The sequence below is a fragment of the Panthera tigris genome, chromosome D4 (genome assembly GCF_018350195.1).
Source record: "Panthera tigris isolate Pti1 chromosome D4, P.tigris_Pti1_mat1.1, whole genome shotgun sequence".
Classification (NCBI taxonomy): domain Eukaryota; kingdom Metazoa; phylum Chordata; class Mammalia; order Carnivora; family Felidae; genus Panthera; species Panthera tigris.
In genome coordinates, this window is record NC_056672.1 from 24,707,048 (window position 1) to 24,728,449 (window position 21,402).

Sequence of the window (21,402 nt, forward strand, 5' to 3'; positions counted from 1 at the left end):
TTATATATTTTCTTTAGAGAACTATCCAAATTCTTTGCCCTTTTTGAAACTGACTTGTCTTTTTATTAAGGAGTTACAAAAATTCTTTATGTAGTCCAGATACAAATCTCTTTCAGAGATAGGATTAGCAAAAAGAGATGACAGAACAAATTGAGACCTTTTAGTCTCAAATGGAAGACAATTTTAAAGCTGGACACCTGGGTCAATTAATTTAGCAGACCCAAGAGAACTGAACCCTGAACTGGCATTGCAGAAAGCTAATAGCTAGATCAGTCCCCAGCATATGTAGAATTCCCAGAAGACCAATACTGGTACCCCCAGAAGCTGAGGGCAGGGGGTAATGAAGTGAGAGATGCCTAAGGCTTAAAACAATGAGGATTACCTTCAAAGCCTCAGAAACAAGACACATACTCTAAGCAAGCAATTGCTTCCTCAAGCCCAACAAAAGACTGGAGGATTTTCTTCCTCTCTAGAAAGGGAACAAAGTCCTTGGACTAAAGAACGCACAAGGCACACTGAAAGCAGGAGTACATACTAAAATGAAGATTAAACACAGACATACTACATGCTCAGTCTTTCCCCCTTCACTTCACATCGATGAGACAATGCAGGGGGGGGGGGGCCTTCACCATCAGGCAGGAAGACTATAATATTATAGTGTCTCCAAGGAGAATCTAACTATTATAAAAGAAAAAAACTTACAGATACGGACATAACAGTTCTTCCCAGTTACCCTGTAGCAGTGGTACCCAATGGGGGTGAGTGTCCCTATCAACCCTGGGACACATCTGACAAATTCTGAAGACATTTCTGCTTGTCACAATAAGGGTCAGTACCACTGGCGCCTGGTGGGTAGAGACCAGGCATGCTGCTAAACACCCTACAATGCCCAGGGCAGCACCAACAACAAAGAACTATCCAATTCAAAATGTCACTAACGACAAGGTCGCAAAACTGCACCAGGGCTATAGTTCTCAAAGTTCTGTCCGCAGATGAGCAGCATTCACTAGTACTAGGTTAACTTGGTGGAAATGCACATTCTCAGTCCCCACCCCATATTAACCAAATCAGAAACCCCAGGGATGGGGCTCAGCAATCTATAATCTAACAAACTTCCTAGATGATTCTGATGTACACTTAAGTGTAAGGACCACCGCCTGCTCTAGGTATAACAGATGCTCCCCAAAAATGTAGATAAAGAAACATATTAAATGTCATCAAAAGGATACAACCACACACACATGCAAAAAGTCCTCAACAAATAAGTTGCTAAGGAGGAAAAAGCAAAGAAAAACCTGTAGATGAAATTTTAAGTACACAAGGAACACTCACCAAGATAGACCATAAATTGGGTAATAAAAAAAAACCCTGGAGGGGTTCCTGGGTGGCTCAGTCGGTTAAGCGTCCGACTTCAGCTCAGGTCATGATCTCATGGCTCATGAGTTCAAGCCCCTCGTCAAGCTCTGTGCTGATGGCTCAGAGCCTGGAGCCTGGTTCAGATTCTTTGTCTCCTCACTCTCTGCCCCTCCCCCGCTCATGCTTTGTCTCTCTCTCTCTCTCAAAAATAAATTTAAAAACATTTTAAAAATTTAAAAAAAAAAGGAATAAAAGGGAACCACTTAGACCTGATAAAGTGCATGTAGGAAATATCTGCAGTTAACATCATACTTAACAGTGAACAACTGAATGCTTTCCCACTAAGATCAGGAACAAAGCAAGGATGCCCCCCCCCCGCCCCAAATCACCACTACCCCCCACAATCACCACTACTCTACTCAACACTCAATCACCCCTACTCTACTCAACATAGTATTGAAAGTCCCAGTCAAGGCAACAAGGCAGGAAAAGAAAGAATGGCATAGATACTGGAAAAGAAAAACAACAAAAACAAGCAATTTATCAGTCCCTTGCAATGTATGAGCCTTACCCACATCCCACTTCAGAAAGAAATCTCTTTATTTATTTTGGGAGGGAGAGGGGGAGGGAGGGGGGGGAGAGGGAGGGGGGGAGAAAGGGAGAGGGAGAGGGGAAGGGAGAGGGAGGAAGAGAGAGGAAGAGAGAGGAAGAGAGAGGAAGAGAGAGGAAGAGAGAGGAAGAGAGAGGGAGAGGGGGAGGGAGGGGGGAGGAAGAGAGGGGGAGGGAGAGGGAGGGAGGGAGAGGGAGAGAGAAAGACAGTGTAAGCTGGGGAAAGGCAGAGAGAGAATCTCAAGCAGGTTCCACACTGTCAAGGTCAGAGCCAGACGTGGGGCTGAAACTCATGAACCAGGAGATCATGACCTGAGCTGAAATCAAGAGTCAGACACTTAACCGACTTAGCCACCCATGCGCCCCGCAAGAAGTCTTTTTAAGCAAATGAGAAAACAAACCAGACTGACAAAAATTATCTGCAAAAGATCCATCAGATAAAGGACTGTTATCCAAAATATATGAAGAACTAAAACTCAACAGTAACAACCAATTAAAATACCCCAATTAAAAAAAAAAAAAAAAGGGCAAAAGACTTTGATACCTCACCAAAGATGATAATACAAAATGCAAACAAGCCTGTGAAAGATATTCCACATCATATGCTATTAGGGAACTAAAATATAAAACAAGGAGATCGCACCATACTCTCATTGCAAGCAAGGATGTAGAACAGGAACTCATTCATGCTGATGATGTACCATTTGGTTTAGTCACTTTGGAAAACAGTTTGGCAGCTTCTTATAAAGCCAAACAATACTCTTACCATTTGATCCAGCAATTGTGCTCCTTGGCATTTACTCAAGGAAGTTAAGAACTTATGTCCACACAAAAGGAGAAAATCAGAAGCTAAGAAGTACTGACAAATGATAAAAGCTGCAAACTTATGTCCACACAAAAAACCTGCAAAGAGATGTTTATAGTTTTATTCATTACTGTCAAAACTCAGGAACAACCAAGATACTCTTCAGGTGAATAAATAAACTGTGGGATATCCAAACAATGGAATGTTCTTCAGTGCTAAATAGATATGTATTTATAAAATCATGAAAAGACATGAAGGAAACTTAAATGCATATTAGCAAGTCAAAACAGCCAATCTGAAGAGGCCACATACTGTAAATTCCAACAATACGACATTCTAGAAAAGGCAAAATTATGAGGATCAGTGGTTGCTAGGGGTTAGGAAAGGAAGACGGATAGGCAGAGTACCTGTCATTACACATTTGTCAAAACCCACAGAATGTAAAAACACCAAGAGTGAGTCTTTTAAACTACAGACTTTAGGTGATACGTGTCAGTTGAGGTCCATAAATTGTAACAAATGTACTACTATGGAGTGCGGGGGTCAGGGGGAGCAGGGGTTATTGAACATTTACTTTCCACTCAATATAAACTGCTCTAAAAGATAAAATTTTTTGAAAAAAGTAAAAAAATGTAATAAATTCATGCTATCATTATGCTAAAAAATCATTTTGTGACAACAGGGAAATTTTGAACTGATTAAATTAAGGAATTATTCATTGGTAAGGCAGGATAATGTATTGATGTCTTTTAAAAAGGCTCCTTATTTTTTAGAGATACATGCTGAAATATTAAGGGATGAAATAATATAATACATGAGAGAGGCATCAAAATGATGAGGAAGAGGGAGGTACCTTAAGGGAAAGTATACCTGAAACAAGACTGCCTTTAAGATCAACAGTCAAAGCTGAGTACAGGATTCCTGAAGGTGTAACTTATTGTTGTATCTACTCCTTTGACTTGAAATCACCCATAATTAAAAAAATTAAAAATTTAGAAAAGAAAACTGTAACAGGCCTAAAACTTTACATACAGAAAAAAAAAATTCCCTCAAAATAAAACATTTTCAGACACACAAAAACAGATTTTGTTACCTGGCATACACAGACTACAGGAAATGTTAATGTGTTCCTCAGACAGAAGAAAATGATCCTAAATGAAGGAATAAAAATTGGAAAGGATATCTACACCAGTAAATCAAAATGAAAATTGGTTGTATAAAGCACTAATAATACAGCCTTGTGTTAGAAGAAAGTCAAGTCTAGTCCAGAGGTGCGTTAAATGGAGTTCAACTGTTCTAAGGTCCTTGCACTAACTGGGAAGAAGTACAAGTACTTAACAATTTAGACATTTTATAAATTAAAATGCATAAAATAATCTCTAGAATAACTACTAGAAGAATAGTAAAAAAGGCTTACATCTACCAACCTAATAAAGGGGATAAATGAGATAATACAAAAGAAAAAAAAAACAGTATAAAACAAACAGGAAAAATAAAAATCAAACAGTATAATGGTAAATGTAAACCAAATTTAGCAGCAATTACATTAACAGACAGTATGTTAAAAAGACAACCAGACTGGATTTAAAAACAGCTTCATATTGGGGCACGTGGGTGGCTCAGTCAGTTGAGTGTCCGACTTCAGCTCAGGTCATGATCCCGTGCTTTGCGGGTTTGAGCCCTTCGTCGGGCTCTGTGCTGCAGCTCAGATCCAGGAGCCTGCTGCGGATTCTGTGTGTGTCTGTGTGTGTCTCTCTCTGCCCCTCCCCTGCTTGCACTCCGTCTCTGTCTCCCCAAAATAAATAAATATTAAAAAAAAATGTTTTTTAAACAACTTCACGTTGCTTAAAAGTGATATACCAAAACTGTAAAGAAAAAATACAAAGAATGGGTGTAACCAAAGAAAGTTACTGAGGCTATTCTAATCAACAAAACAGGCTTTAATACAAAAGCAACTAGGTCATTTCAACATGCTAAAGTGTTAAACTCACAAGATAAAGCTTTAAAAGTATAAAGGAAAAACAGACAAATCCAAAAGTAGTACAATAAGATCTCAGCACATTTACCTCAGTAACTGATAGAAAACAGGCCAAAAAAAAAAAAAAAAAAAAGTTAAAAAGATTTGAACATAATTAACAAATGACCTAACTGTAACATAGAGAACACTGCACTCAACAAATGCAGAATATACATCCTTTTTAAGTAAATTTATAAAATTAGACCATATACTCTGCCATAAAGCAAGTCAACATATTTCAAGTTAAACCAAGCATGTACTATGACCACATGCAAATTAAACACTATCGTGCAGGGGCGCCTGGGTGGCTCAGTCAGTTAAGCGGCCAACTTCGGCTCAGGTCATGATCTCACGGTCTGTGAGTTCTAGCCCCGCGTCGGGCTCTGTGCTGACAGCTCAGAGCCTGGAGCCTGCTTCATATTCTGTGTCTCCCTCTCTCTGACCCTCCCCTGTTCATGCTCTGTCTCTCCCTGTCTCAAAAATAAATAAACGTTAAAAAAAAAATTTTTTTTAAAACACTATTGTGCAATAAAATAGTACCAACAAGAGAAGTCAATAAAGTTCTGGTACAACTGTAAAAGATTTCCTAAGTGGTACCCAAAAAGATGTAACCATTTAAAAAAAAAAAAAAAAAAAGGCAGGGGTGCCTGGCTGGCTCAGATGGTTAAGCACCAGACTTCAGCTTGGGTCACAATCCCACGGTCGTGGGTTCAAGCCCTGCGTCGGGCTCTGTGCTGACAGCTCTGAGCCTGGAGCCTGTTTCAGATTCTGTGTCTCCCTCTCTCTACGCCCCTCCCCTACTCATGCTCTGTCTCTGTCTCTCAAAAATAAACATTAAAAAAGAAAAGGTAAAATAAATTGAACTATCATTATCAGATAAGCAACAGAGAGAAAATACCTAAAACACCAACAATCAAGAGAGCTTGAATCCAGACTTCATACAGGACGTGTACAAATCAACAAGTCAAAACCCAATTAAAAAATTATCAAGAGACTAAAATAAGAACTCACAAAATAAAAGCTAAATGGCTAACACACAGGAAAAGGTGCTTATCCTAATTAATTAACAATCAGGTAACTTCAAATTAAAACCAGTGATACACTCACAGGATGATTCGACTCAAAAGGCCAGCAAAGTGTTGTAGAGGATGTGGAATCCACATACATTACAGGTAGAAACATAAATTGGTATGTTTTGGAAAAATATTTTGAAGTAGAAGCTGAACCTACGCTTACCCTACTGACGCAACAATTTCACTTATGGTATTTTATCTAACAAATTATGTGTCCACAGGTACACCAACAGACATGTTCAAGGAAGCTCAAACCAGTATTCTTTGTTATTAGCCAAAAACATTACACAATCCAACTGTGCTTTAACTATAGAACTGTGGTATACTTAAGATATTACACACAATGACAACAAATGAACTACAGCCACATGTCATCATGAATCCCTCAATGCAGAGCAAACCCAATCACAAATAAAGATAAATTGTGTGATTTCATTTATATATAAAATTTTTATAAAGGGAGAGACAAAATCCATAATGTCAAAAGTGAGGATAGTAGTTACTTCTGGGAGGTGGTGGCTATAAGGGATCACAAGGTGACTTCTGCGGGATTGGACCTTTGTGCTAATACATGGAACTGTACATTCATGATGGGTGCATTCTTCTGTACTATACATCAATTAAAAATAGGTATAATAGTTGATTGTGAATACCCTACCCTAAGAAACAGAAAGAAATCAAAACACAGGAGACCAATTTTCCTGGGCACTCCAATTTCAAATGACTCAACTGGCCAGGAAGCTAACATAACTAACATATATACCTTGTCTGTGGTAGGTTATCTGAAAGGAACTGAAGATGAAGATGCTCTAGTTTTAGGTAGTGGACCAGATACAAGACATGGAAATCACAACAGAGACGATCACCCCAAAATAAGACATGGTGTTGCCTGTGAGCATCATATCTGGCAGAGACAGTTAAGACAGGTTATACAAAACAGCCATAACCTCAAAAGCTTAAAGAACAGCAGCGAATAGTTCAGTTGAGCCCTTAGTAATATTTAAGGACTGGAATCCTCCTAATGTCAGTATCTGAAGGATAATCAGAGCTTTCTGGACAGACTAGATGCATGACACACAGTTGAAAAAGCATTTACATGAATCATTATTTGATTAAGCAGCGAAAATGTGCCTGGCACTATATACACATTATCTCATTCAATCCTCACAACAAAACCCCCAGAAACCAAACGAGTCCTGACAGACTCATAAAAAAACACTTTCTCTTACAGAATTCCAGCACTGTTGAAATAGGATCCTCCAATCTCATGGAACTCTTGGTTCTCAGGGGCACCTAAGGCAATTGGAGTAGGAGTTCATAGCACTTCATAGTCAAACTTGGAAAACATCATGTTAGAAATGGTGACAGAGTTCAACTATACCTCTGGTACTAGACAAAGGGAAACTGTAGAATCTATCAATTATAATCCAGTTCTTATAAAAATAAATTGTAAATTTTGAACCAATGTCAAACAACTGAGACATCAGAACCACTATGAACCCAACTAGAAGACTAATGTAATATTATAGAAGACTGAAGTGACTATTCTGAGTAAATTATCCAAAGCTTGGAATAAACTAGCAAAACCAAGGAATTAACAATTCAATTCAGCTGCCTGCCATTCCATTTAAAACAAAAGTGAATAAACCTTACTTTTAATTGTACCATTTCAAACAGATATGATATGCTTTTCCAATACTCTATGCTGTATTTTAGAAAACCTTAATCCAAATATGATCAATGTAAACAATGTTATGTTTTTATAGAAAGGCCCAAACTCTGCATACTTCAGATTTCCTTAAACTCTTATTCTGAACCATTTAGGTAGAGGGAAACAGTTTCAGCTTATAGTGGCTTCAAAATTTCCAAAACCATTTCTAACATTTGAACTTTTACCTCCATGTCTGTTTTATTTATTATATCACACTTTTACTGAACAAGAGAAAATCAGAGACTAAGCACTACTGACAGAAAAAAAAGGGGGGAGGGCGCCTGGGTGGCTCAGTCGGTTAAGCGTCCGACTTCGGCTCAGGTCATGTTCTCATGGTTCGTGAGCTCAAGCCCCATGTTGGGCTCTATGCTGACAGCTTGGAGCCTGGAGCCTGCTTCGGATTCTGTGTCTCCCTCTCCCTCAGCCCCTCCCCCACTTGTGCTCAGTCTCTGTCTCTGTCTCTCTCTCAAAAATAAACATTAAAAAAAAGAAGAAAAAAATAGCAATCTTGAAAATTGTCAAAGCTGTTTTAGACAGTCCACAGATATTATTCCTCTGCAGCAACATAAAACTTATGCAACAAATTATATAAAATGTTTCCATCTATCTAGGGAAGAATCTTAACCATAAAGGAAAGATTTTTGTAATTTCCTTTAGTTATTTCTAAACTAGATAGATAGATATTCCTATTTTTGTCCTTAGGCCCACGTGGCAACCACTAACTCAAAATGAAAAATATATGCTAGAATAGGCCTCTAAGGATCCATATTTCCTGTAAGTTTCCTATTCTGTTCTTGCACTGACAACCTACAGTAATAACCAATGGGCCAAACAGTTGAAAACCTGAAGTACTAGACATTTTCCCAATAACCAGAAGAATCAAAATCAAATAAGTAATTTAAGTTAATGGTTTGAAATCAACCCAGCATGTACAAAACAGTAGGGAGCCACTTCTCTCAACATCATCCAAAGACAGATGTTATCGATTATCCAGCTAACCGAAGTTTACCCCTGTGTGATCACCAAAATCATTTTACATTCTACTGAGTATAATGAAACTTTTTGATAGTGCTGAGTTACTGCTGCATACATCAATTGCTGTTCTGCAATACAGTGACACTGTTCCAGATTCACTCTTAAGGTGTCCTGTATCTGCTTTTTTACCAGGCTGTCAGTTCTTAGCTTGACAGCATACCTCCTCTTCCCTCTAAATTTGCTATTTTTAAGGGGAGCAAGAGGCAAACAGGTAATCAAGAATTAGAAACCCATATAAAATAGAATGCTGAGATAATCTGAAATGAAAATGTATGCTTTAGTATATCAACTTTTATGAGAACAATCTCAGCTGTTCAGGGCCCACTTCACTTGATTCCCTGTTCTTGACTGACTGGAGGAAGAAAATCTCTCTCTCTCTCTCTCTCTCTCTCTCTCTCTCTCTCTCTCTCACACACACACACACACACACACACACACACACACACACACAAACACACACACACACACACACACACACTTGCAGTGAGGGGAGGGAACAAACTGGTAAGAAACAAAGAATGTTTTTGAAACATTTAGACCTGAATTCAAATCTTGGTTTTACCACTTACAAGTTGTTACCTTGAGGACACTCTGACCCGAGGTTTCCTTATCAGTAAAATGGAGGTAATATTTATTCTGCAGGGTTGATGGGAGAATTAAGAGATATATGTAAAATGCCTGGGGGCAGAGTACTCACACACAAACACTCTACATTCTAACCCAATTATGTGAGTATAAACTGAATTATAACCATTTAAAATTAAGTTAATCTGATTTTAAGTTGGCTAAAAGAAAAACTATCATCCTTTACAAATATCCCACAATTGAACCTTGCCTTTTACTGGGGGGTGGGGGGGGCAAGTAGAAACACTTTGCAACCTTTACAAAGAAACTCTGAATACTAAAACATACATATTAATTGTATTTCTTGCAGAACCACATATTAATAGCATTCAGCAAGAATTTTCTAAATAGTTATCTAATAATATACTGCATTCAAACACTTGCTATGTGTTTTCTAAGTCACCAAGTCTTGCAATCAGTTCCTCATTCAATATTGCTAAGATCTCTTGAAAAAACTCCATATTCAATAAATCATCTTATGTAATAGCTCATCCAGTTATCTCTCCAAATACCTGATGTCTGTCTGAGTAACCTTGTTAGTATTCTCATTAAAAAACATTGCATAAATCTTACACAAAGATGTCAAGTATGAGAAATAACGACACAGACAACTACATAGGAAAAGGGCACCTTCTTATAAAATTGAACACTCAGCCATAAATATTATGATACATTATCCATAAAATATACATAAAATATTTTTACATAAAATACATAAAATATTTTTAAGAGTCTCTATGATTTAAATCTGACAAAGAATAGCAAACTAAATGTTCGACTATTCACATGCTAGGATACTATTAAAGCTTCCTTCTACTGTAAAAAACTAAGACTCCATTCACTAGCAAACAAAAGGGTGAAGGAGGAATGAAACCAATACAAGTAGAGCATGTAACTCTGAGCCAGGTACTTTATACATATTATCTCATGAAACCCTCCAAACAGTCTAGTGAAGCAAGTATTATATCACATGTTAAAAACGTTGTCAATGATGTGGATGGAACTGGAGAGTATTATGCTAAGTGAAATTAGTCAGAGAAAGACAAAAATCATATGACTTCACTCATATGAGGACTTTAAGAGACAAAACAGATGAGCATAAGGGAAGGGTAACAAAAATAATATAAAAACAGGGAGGGGGACAGAACAAAAGAGAGTCATAAATATGGAGAACAAACTGAGGGTTACTGGAGGGGTTGTGGGAGGGGGGATGGGCTAAATGGGTAAGGGGCATTAAGGAATCTACTGAAATCAGTGCTTCGCTATATACTAATTTGGATGTAAATTTTAAAAAATAAAAAATAAAGTTAAATCAAAAAAAAAAAAAAAAATGTTGCCAATGAGGCTCAAAGGTAAAAGCACCCTGCTCAAAGATCTCTCCAATTCCAGAGTCCATGTTCTCTCCAAACTGCAGACCACATTTCAATATACTTACATTAATATGCCAATATACATTTCCCCCTTTCTCAAAATACTAACAAAACTTTTATGAATAATAAATAAATAATAGTGGAATAAGTTCGTTCCACATATGCCAATATGGAAAGACCACAAACAAGTGAAGACAGTAAAGTGTGGGTAACGATCCATCTGCCTAACAAGAATAAATAGAATATTATATATGAGTACCCAGATAAATACTTTTCTAGGCAGAATCTCTAAGAGTTTAAAAGCTATGAAATTTTTTACCAAATCCATTACACCCAAGTCTAGAATCTATAGCAGCTGCTTAACCAGTAAGTAAGTAAACCAAGCAGTCTATGTTGTCATATCTAGAAGACATCAAACTAGCTCATAATAGCAAAATCTACCTGGAAAAAACAGAGTTCTGATCTTCTAGGGTAATGAAAATACTCTGCAAATCAAAGGAACACACATATACACATTATCATACCTATAATGAATGGAACGTTCTGTATGCTAACCCAAAACTTTTTGCATCAAACAGATTTACAGATGATATCAACTTTAGTCCCTAAAAAAATTCCAATCCGAATTTAATGAAAAATATTTTTAAATAGTGGAAGCTGTTCTCACAGAAAAAACTGAAATAATGCCATTAGACATTTAATTACACTAAAAATAAACATCACGTTTTTGTAAACAAATCACAGTTAAAAATATCCTCAAATAAGTACAAAATATTGCAAATAAATCTTTAAAACACTATTTGCTCACTCAATAAATACCAGTATTACTCAGTATGTGCCAAGCACCATGGGATTAGGAGGTAAGCAAGACAGCCCCTACCCCTGCAAATTCAGTATGGGGTAGGGAGGATAAAGTCCATATAATCACAAAATGGTATCACAAATAATTGGTAAGTTTGATTGGTAAGTCCAATCAAACTCTGATAAACTGGTAAATCCAATCAAACTCTGATAAACATTTAAATAAATTTTAATCATTGTATTGTACACCTGAAACTAATAATATGTTAACTAAACTGTATAATAACTAACTGGAATTTAAATAAAACCTTTTTAAAATATAAATAAGTAAACTTTAAGGCTCTAAATCCAGCCAGAGAAAAGTCAAGGCAGCCTGGAGTAGTGGTTAGGTGTGAGCTCCAAAGTTAGTCACTGGGTTTGAATCTAGGCTCCACTATTTAATAGGTAAATGAATTTGATCACATCAACCTGAGTCTGTTTCTTCATTTAAAAAAAAGGGGGAGGGGGTAAATAATACTTTCATCATAAAGTTGTGAAACTTGGGGCTCCTGCGTGGCTCAGTGGGTTAAGAGCCTGACTTTTGATTTCAGCTCAGGTCACAATCTCACAGTTCGTGATATGAAGTCCCATATCGGGCTCCAAACTGACACTTCAGAGCCTGATTGGGATCCCGTCTTTCTGTCCCTCCCCTGCTCGGGTGTGCACAGGCACCTGTACTCTCTCTCAAAATAAATAAATCAACATTTAAAAAATAAATAAAATAAAGTTGTGAAACTTAAAAAAAAAAAGGTACTGTATTACACCTTGATAAGCCTAGAATACTAGCTATTATGTTACTATCATTAGCAGCATTGTTAAAGGCCCAGAGAGGCAAAGAGCTAGTGAGTGATATTTGGGGTAAGAAAGACATACAGATGGCTGAAATGCAGTGAATAATAGAGAAGAGATTGGCAGGGAGCAAAACATGAAGACTCTATTAGCTGTGCTATGTGATTCAGAAGTCTCTAGCCACATGTGGCTAGTCCAAATTGAGATGTGCTGTAAGTATAAAATACACACCAAATTTTGAAGACTTAGTATGAAAAAAAGGTAAAATATCTCATTTTTAAAGTCTATTTACATGTTGAAATGATATTTAGGATACACTGGATTAAACAAAACATATTATTAAAATTACAATACCCAAAAGGCAGACCAATGCAAGTGTCCATCAACCGATGAATGGATACACAAAACGTGGCAAGTACATACAATACAGTGTTATTCAGCCTTAAAAAGGAAGGAAATTCTAACATCTGCTACAACAGTGATGAAACTTGAGGACTTTATACAAAGTGAAATAAGTCTTAAAAGGACAAATACTTATGATTCCACTTTTATGAGATACCTAGAGTAGTCTAATTCACAGACAGAAAGTAGGATGCTTGTTGCCAGGGGCTGGTGGGAGGGGAATGGGTAGTTATTGTTGAATAATATAAAGTTATTGTTTAATAAATAAGGTACAGTTTTGCAAGATGAAAAGAATTCTGTAGACGGATGGTGGTAATGGTTGTACAAAAATGTCACTGAATTACACACTTAAAAATGGTTGAGTGTATTTAAGGGGTGCCTGGGTGGCTCAGTCGGTTGAGCATCCAACTTCACCTCAGGTCATGATCTCATGGCTCATGAGTTTGAGCCCCACGTTGGACTCTGAGCTCAGAGCCTGGAGCCTGCTTCCCATTCAGTGTCTCATTCTTCTCTCTGCCCCTCCCCCACACATAGGGGCGCGCGCTCTCTCTCCCTTCCTCCCTTAAAAATGAACGTTAAGAAAACCTATTTAAAAAATGGTTAAGTGTATTTTAACCACAATAAAAAAATTTTTCACTGTTCTTTTAAGTGACTATGAAAAATTTAAGTTACATGAGGCTTACATTAAATTTCTACTGAACAACACTATACGTAAGCCATGGTAAAATTTTCTAGTGAGAAAGGTTTTGAGCACTAATGTGACAAGATCTAGAACAGTAAGCCCTAATGCCTTAAGGCAGAAGTCAGCAAACTTTCTGTAGAGGGCTAGAGAATAAATATTTTCAGTTCTGTGGATCATATGGTCACTCTGAAAGCAATCATTAATAATAATATAAGTAAATGGACATGAAGGCCCAGTATAGTTGCGCCTCCAATTATATATAGAGATACCTTAAAGCACCATATAGACACCTTAAGGCAGGTATCCATATAACTTAAGGTTATCTATCCACTGTAATCAATAGCTCCTACCAGCTCAGACTGCTAAGTTTTCAGGAATTTTGAGAGCCAGTTTTAATATTGGTAGCTTACTTTCTGACAGGTAAGAGTATTTACACCGTGATAATCAGCAAACACTACAATTCAGTGCTGACTTTCCTGAAGAAGTGGTTGACAAACATTTACCAGCATACCACTGACTGTATTAACTTCTTTCCTATGCATTTAAAATTGTATTACTTATGAACAATCTTTGAGAAAAATGGATAATCACACGACAGTCATTCTGTGTTCTGTGGTTCAGATGGAGATGATCAGCTGAGAAAAGCTATTCTAGAAGAATTACGTTCCAGCAACCAGAAACAAGTGGAACATTCTGAAGCACTCAAGAGTTGTGCTTGGAAAGTGGTAACCTAAGAGAAGAGCAGTTTAAGACAAAGCTGTGAGAAGGGCAGGAAGCCATGAGGTTATGTATATACTGCACCCAATAAAGGCTCAATAACTGGCAGCTATTATTAAATACCTATTATTGTGCATAATGGTCTAGATTCATTTGTAAACAAACATTTACTGAGCCCAAACTATGTGCTAGGCTTTGATAACAATGATGAACAATCACACATTTGTCTTTAGTTTTAGTTTTAGAAACAAGCATTAATCAAATAATCACATAAATACTAAATTTTGATGAATTACGACCAAAAAACAGAGTGCTGTGAAAAAATACAACAGGGAATACCAATCTAGTCTAGACAATCAAGGATACTTCTCTGAGAAAGTGATCTTTGCATGGAAATTAAGGGATGAGTGGGAAGAGGCAGAGTAGGAGGCATTCCAGGTAGCAAGAACAAACTGCAAAGTCCTGAGGCAGGGAAAAAATGTAACACGGTCAAGGAACTAAAAAGTCGGTATGACAAGAGTCAAGCTACCAAGGAGGAAAGAACACATCAGAATGGAGAGGTAGGTAGAACTCAGATGTTGCTGACAACTGTGGAAGAGAAAAATCCCCACCTGACCATTTCCTACCAACTCTGGGTCAATGAAGAGTATAAGACCAGGACTGTGCTCTCCTGGCAGGAGAGCACATAGGGCCTCAAGGCCATGTTATGAAAGTCTAAGATCAATGGGGAGCTATAAGTTTCAAGTAGAGGGTAACATGATCTGATTAAAGTTTTTTTCAGAGGCTGCTGTAGGAGTGAATGAATGTCTGGGAGGGAGCAGCCAGAGAAGTGGGGAGACTCACCAACAAGCTACTGTAAGTTTCTAGGCAAGAGGAAATGACAACTTAGTGGAGTCAATCCTCAATGTTGTAAGTACCTATTTAATCTATTAGATGCTCTCCTTCTAACAATTTTTGGTTTAGGATATACCACTTTGTAAATGTGAAACCTGAGTTTTTGTTTATGCAGGTTATATCTACTGATGTTTGCTATATTAAAAATTAAAACTGAGGCATCTTTAAATATTCATTTAAAAATAATAAATTCATTACATGTCAATATAAATAACATTCTTATAAAAAGTAACTCTATTTCCCCAGTGTGAAGAGCAGCATAGTTTTAAATTTTTGCAGATTACTTTAGTCTCATAACAGAAGACAACTGGATTTTCACATCTGTTGCAATATCCCACATCTTACAGCTTCTGAAAAAGTGTTGTTGATTTTTGAGAGAATTAGAGTGAGAAATACAAATAACAGAAATCTTATGAAAACAGTTTTGATCTCATGATCCTCTTAGAAGGGTACTGGGGACCCCCCCAGACCACACTGAGAACTGCTGTTTGTGCAATAGGAAGCCAAGTAATCACGATGAGATACCACTTCACAGCCAACTAGGATGGTGATAATCAAAGACAGACAATAACAAATGTTACAGGGAATGGAATCCTCATGCATAGCTGGTGGAAATATAAAATGGTACGGCCACTTTGGAAAATAGTTTGGCAGTTCCTCAAAAGTTAAACATAGAGCTACAACATGACCCAGCAGTTCCACTCATAGGTACACATTCAACAAAAACAGATGTCCACACAAAACCTTCTGAGTTATTCACAGAGCATTATTTAGAATGGTCAAAAAGAACAACCCAAATGTTCATTAACTGATGAATGGAGAAATAAAATGTGATATATGCCCACACAGTGGAATATTATTCAGCAATAAAAAGGGAGAACTAATAAATGCTTTAACATGAAGGAACCTTGAAAACATTAAGTGATAGAAGCCAGGCACAGGTTTTCAAAATCTGCTGTATTTTAACACTTCCAGCACATTCCAAAACAGTTCAACCATATTTTAAGCATTCAACAGCCAGATGGGCTGGTAGTACCAAAGTGGACAGCACAGTTCTGGACCCATCATAAAGTATAATGTTCAATGTTTATAATAATGACCCTGAGGGGCGCCTGGGTGGCTCAGTCGGTTAAGCGTCCGGCTTCGGCTCAGGTCATGATCTCACGGTTCATGGGTTCGAGCCCCGCGTCAGGCTCTGTGCTGACAGCTCAGAGCCTGGAGCCTGTTTCAGATTCTGTGTCTCCTTCTCTCTGTGACCCTCCCCCGTTCATGCTCTCTCTCTGTCTCAAAAATAAATAAACATTTAAAAAAAAACTTAAAAAAAAAAAATAAATAAAAATAAAAAAAAAAAAAAATAATGACCCTGATACACTGCAATTTCCCTTAGCAAGATAAGGCTCAATTATATGCAATACAATATTTATGTTACACTGATAGTTTTCTAAAAGTTTCAAGTGATGAAAAAAATTAACTTTATTTTGCGAGAGAGAGAGAGCACGCATGCAGCCGCATGTGAGCAGGGTAAGGTCAGAGACAGGAAGAGAGAGAATTCCAAGCAGGCTCTGCGCTGTCAGTGCAGAGCCCAATGCGGGGCTCGATCTCATGAACCGTGAAATCACAACCTAAGCCAAAATCAAGAGTCAGACGCTTAACCACTGAGCCACCCGCGTGCCCTGAAAATGTTTTCTAAAACTTGAATATAGGCTGCCTGAATATTTCAGGTAACTGTATTTCACCATCTTACACTACAACCTAGAGGGCTTACAGAATCCCAGAACAAGCTAGTTAGATGTTCCCTGGAAGCTCCTGTCCATTCTCTGCACTAATTTTAATGACTCATTCACACACACACACACACACACACACACACACACACACACACGTGCGTGCGCCCCCGACCCCCATTCTGGACTTCATCTCACTTGTTGACATTTGGAGGTCCTCAAACTATTTCCCATAGCAGAAAACGAATAATTAATAGAAAAATAATCTCATACACAGGGACTTTGTGCCACTATACACTTAAACTATTTTTTTATCTACTTATGTAAACCCCTATTAACAAAACCACCTTGAAACACACAGGTAAGTTCACATTCTAACTACCTTTAGTTAGAAATTTAAACATTACTCAATTGACTGCTCGCTGAAAAGTAAATGTCCCTTTAATTTTAAAAAAGTGTTGTTATCAACCCCAAACAAGTAATATTAAATACCAACTGTATTAAGGTATCCTGTTTCTGCCTGTTGGTTATACACACTCAAACAGAACCTGAGGGCAAAACAGGAAAATTAATTACTACCTGACAACATATTTTACAACTGACCCAGAAAGCTTAGTTTTATCCAATTATTAGAACATTCATATAAATACCATTTCAGCATAATGTACTAACAGAATTTACATTACAAAGAAACACTTACTGAAAAAGATTCCAAATTGTAGAATACGGAATTTGCCTGACAGAAAACCTATGCCTTCAATGCTCTCCTTTTAGAATTCTATCTTTATCTCTAAGATTAAATTTTTCAGTTTGAAATATTTCCCAATTTTTTACTGAACATGGAATCTTAGTATCATCAAATATATTTTAATGACAAATTTTAATCTGTAACATATAGTTTAAATCTATTAAACCCTCTAAGAAAAATTTAAGGTACAAAATGACATACTTTATTGTGCTTCAAGTAGAATTTTACAAATCATCTGAAAACTGCTTTTCTTATACTCACATATTTTCTTGTGTTTTCCTTAACACATATAGTTAGACCCCACAAGACAGTTTAACTTGTCTTCAGGTTCTTGATGCAGTGTCACGTGTTTTTTATCATGTTTTCTGCTTCAATATAAAGCATTTTTCAGAATAAAAATTCCACTGCCATCAGAGTAAGTTGCTTTGGAAAAGCTTTAATTTTATCAAAATTTTACTTTGGTGACAGAATAGAAAAATTAAAATTTCCACAGAATTTGGAGCACCTGGGTGGCTCAGTAGGTTAAGCATCTGACTTGGGTTCAGATCATGATCTCATGGCTCGTGAGTTCAAGCCACACGTCAGGCTCTGTGCTGACAGCTGAGCCTGGAGCCCACTTCAGATTCTCTGTCTCCCTCTCTCTCTGCCCCTCCCCTGCTCATGGCTCTTTCTCTCTGTCCTTCAAAATAAATAAACATTAAAAAAAAATTTTTTTAATAAATAATAAAATATCCACAGAATTTAAAATTCTAACTTCACCGTCACAAGATGTAAAAACAATCCTACAGACAGAACGTCATCAAAAGACTTAAATGATTTTTTCTATTTATAAAATACTTATTTTTTTTCTTAGCTTATACAATAAAATGCTGAAAGCAGGTAGGAAGGTAGAAACCTGAACTAGGAATCCTAGAAAGAAGACCCCAGGGCTTCAAGAGATAATATGGCTACACACACACTAGAAAAGCTAAAATGAAAAAGACTGACACTATCAAATGCTGGCAGGGATGTGGAGCAACAGGAACTCCCAAGCACCTTTGGTGGAACTGTAAGTTGATAGAAGCTCTTTTTAAAAACATGGCTGCTTATAAATCTAAAGCTACAACTATCCTATCACCCAGTCATTCCACTTCTAAGTATTTTACAAGAGAAAACGCATCTGTCCAACAACAACAAAAGTTGTACATGGGTGTTCACAGCAACCCACCACAAGCAACCCAGGTAGTCCTCAACAAGAGACTGCAGAAATTATGATGTATTCATACAGTGGAAAACAAAGCAATAAAAAGAAATTGAAAGCACACACAAGAATTAATCTCAAAACATTATGCTGACTGAAAAAATCTTCTGTGAAGTTGCAGAACAGGGAAAACTAATGGCAAAAAAAAATCAAAACAGTGGTGGATGGAGGGGAGTGACTGAAGGGACTGGCAAAGAGCAAGAAGGAAATTTCTAGTCAATTATAAAGTTCTACATCTTGAGAATTATAAAGTTCTACAGCTTTGAATGACACAGGTGTATGTATGTGTGAAAAGCATTTAATGATATTTGCAACTTACTCTGAAATGCATCCAAAAAATAAAAGTGACTATTAAATGATTAGTTGTGTGATAGAGCAAATACAGCAAAATGTCAACTGCAGGTGACGAACATCAGGAATGTTCACTGTACAATTCTTTCAACTTTCCTGTATGTTGGAAAATACAAAAATGTTAAGGGAAATTTTTATAGAATACAAAAAAAAAAAAAAAAAAGGTGATTCAGAGTAGGTGATAAAAGTTTCTCACTTGATGACACAGTCTATTTACTGCTTTACAAAACACACCACCTTTCAGAACTATATAAACCAATATCCCAATCGTTCACTGGGGGGTAGGGGAGGGGACTTATAGGTACATTTCAGGAACCGGTTCCTCAGAACCTGTTCACATTATCTGAGATGATCAGGGATCCATTCGACAATTATGGGAAATACTCTGAGATGTATATTCAACAAAAAGCTAAAACGAATTTGTTGAATTCTTCAAGATTCTTAATTAAACAGCAAAGTTTGTATACCTGAACAGATTTTACGTAGTAAGTTATTTGGTGATATTCTCTATTAACTCCAATTTTGTTCTTTTATTCGATTGTAACTGCTAGTATCTGCAAAACGTGGCTATCATCCCTCTAAAAGCAAACAAAAACCTTCCCAACGACTAGCACCTAAGGGATGATAGATAAATATACTAAAAAGAAAACAGCAAGTCATCAATGAAAGTCATCCACCTTTCTCCTCAAACCTAGTACTATTAAGATGTGAGACTGAAAGCGATTTCTACGTCACGGTTAATTTTTTTCTTGAAGATTGAAAGGTAGCAATTGCAGCAATCAAAACGCAAAACTAAAGGTACACGTGCTCCCCACCCCAAAATCTGCCTAAACCCGCAGGCAGGTAAAACAATGAGCACTCCACCCCCACCCCCCCCTTTTTTTTTTTAATTCATGAGACAAAACCGCAGAGGAGGCTAGAGCGAACCCTCGCCCTAGCCCAGCCTCCACCCCGCCCGGAGCCCGGCGGTGGTCCCTTTCCTTTGTGAGGAGCCGGAGGGAGGCGGCGGGGGGCGGGGAGCTGGGGGAGGAGGCTGGTGGTCGGCGGACACTGGAGCAGGAGGAGGGCGCGGAGGGAAGCGGCGTCGGCGCGTCCCACAAACAGGCCGCGGGGCCCCGCCACAAGCCTCTGCGGTGTCCCAAGAAGCACACCCAGACACTTGGGTGTGATCTAATTCGGGAAGACACCCGCGAGAGGGGCCGAGCGCACCTCGGGGGGACGATCCCTTCCCAGGCCCTTCCGAAACCGTCTCCTCCCGCCGCGGGCGGAGGTCCTGCCGCCACCCCCACCCGGGCCCGAGGCCAGGGCGGCCCTCACCTGCTGGACGGAGCTATTCTCGGGCACGGCGAACTCCTCCTTCTCCTTCGGGGTCTTCACGGTGACTTTCATGATCTTGGGCTCCGCGGAGGCAGCGGCCGCGGGGGCGCCGGCACCTTCGGCCGCGGCGGCGCTGTCCTGGGAGCTCGGAGGGCCGCCGCTTTCACCACTCTCGGCCATGGCGGCGGCGGCGGTGACTCAGGCGCGCAGGAGGGAGCGGGCGAGCGAGGGGGAGCCAGCAGACGGCAGAGCCGGCCGGCCCGGGCAGTGGAGAATGCTGGGCACGCCGCCTCAGTGACAACGGGTGCAGGGCCGCCCTGGCAGGCGAGGGGCCGCGGAGCTCGGTGTAGGCTCCGGCGCAGGCCCGGGTCGGGCGCTCGGCAGCCGCCGTGTGTTCAGACGCCGCTCGGTCGCAGCGACATCCGCAGCCGCCGCCGCTCTTCCTCCTCCCCGCCCCTCCCCCCACGTCCCTCGGCCGGCGCCGCGCGGGGCACGCCGGGTAACTCAGCTGGCGGCGTCGCCGAGTCATGCCCGGCCGGCCCTCCTTCCAGCTCCGGCTGCTTTACTTTCCCTCTCCCGCTCCATTGCTCAGACGGTGGGCGCAGCCAGAATGGAGGACTAAAAGCAAACTGGGGTGGGAGAAGTCAGTTCTTTCATTTCATTCCCTTCGCCAAAAAAATTAGGTAGGGGGTTCTGGGAAGCACTGTAACGGCGCGCCGTGATGACCTCACGACTAGCGAAATTACTAGAAAGGGGGCTCGACCACTGGGCGCTGTAGCCGCAGGTGCGCCTGCGCGCTGGTGGTCCAGGTCGTGTCCCCCGCCCCCTTCATACCCCGCGGTGGCCGTGCCCAGCCCCTCCCCGCGGCGTCACGCTCGCCTCACCAGTGCGCGCTGCCGGTACCTCGACGGGTGGGGAGTGAAAATGCAGGCGAGGTGTGCTGTTACTTCACATCTTTCCATTTGTCTACTTGTAGGATATAAAATGCTTGATCTTACTGCCCCGTGCGCGGGAGTTGGAAGCTGAGTTAATGGAAGAATGATCCTCTTCATAACGAAAGGGAAAAGGGAGTAGAAGCCGTAGCCACCCTGCGCAATC

At 39.3% G+C, this 21,402-nt stretch overlaps 1 protein-coding gene across 4 annotated transcripts in view; it reads right to left on the minus strand.

Annotated features, from left to right (window-relative positions):
* UBQLN1 (ubiquilin 1) overlaps window positions 1-20,727 on the minus strand; it is a 76,671-nt gene extending 55,944 nt beyond the window's left edge. For 2 of the 4 annotated variants that reach the window (XM_042965245.1, XM_042965243.1), the window contains exon 1: window positions 20,305-20,723. In XM_042965245.1, the coding sequence (XP_042821179.1) occupies window positions 20,305-20,484 (180 nt within the window). In that variant the 5' untranslated portion in view covers window positions 20,485-20,723. Of the gene's footprint in view, window positions 1-20,304 lie in introns of all 4 variants that reach the window. The other 2 variants (XM_042965246.1, XM_042965244.1) reach the window with 2 other exon arrangements.
* Between the last annotated feature and the right edge of the window lie 675 nt (window positions 20,728-21,402).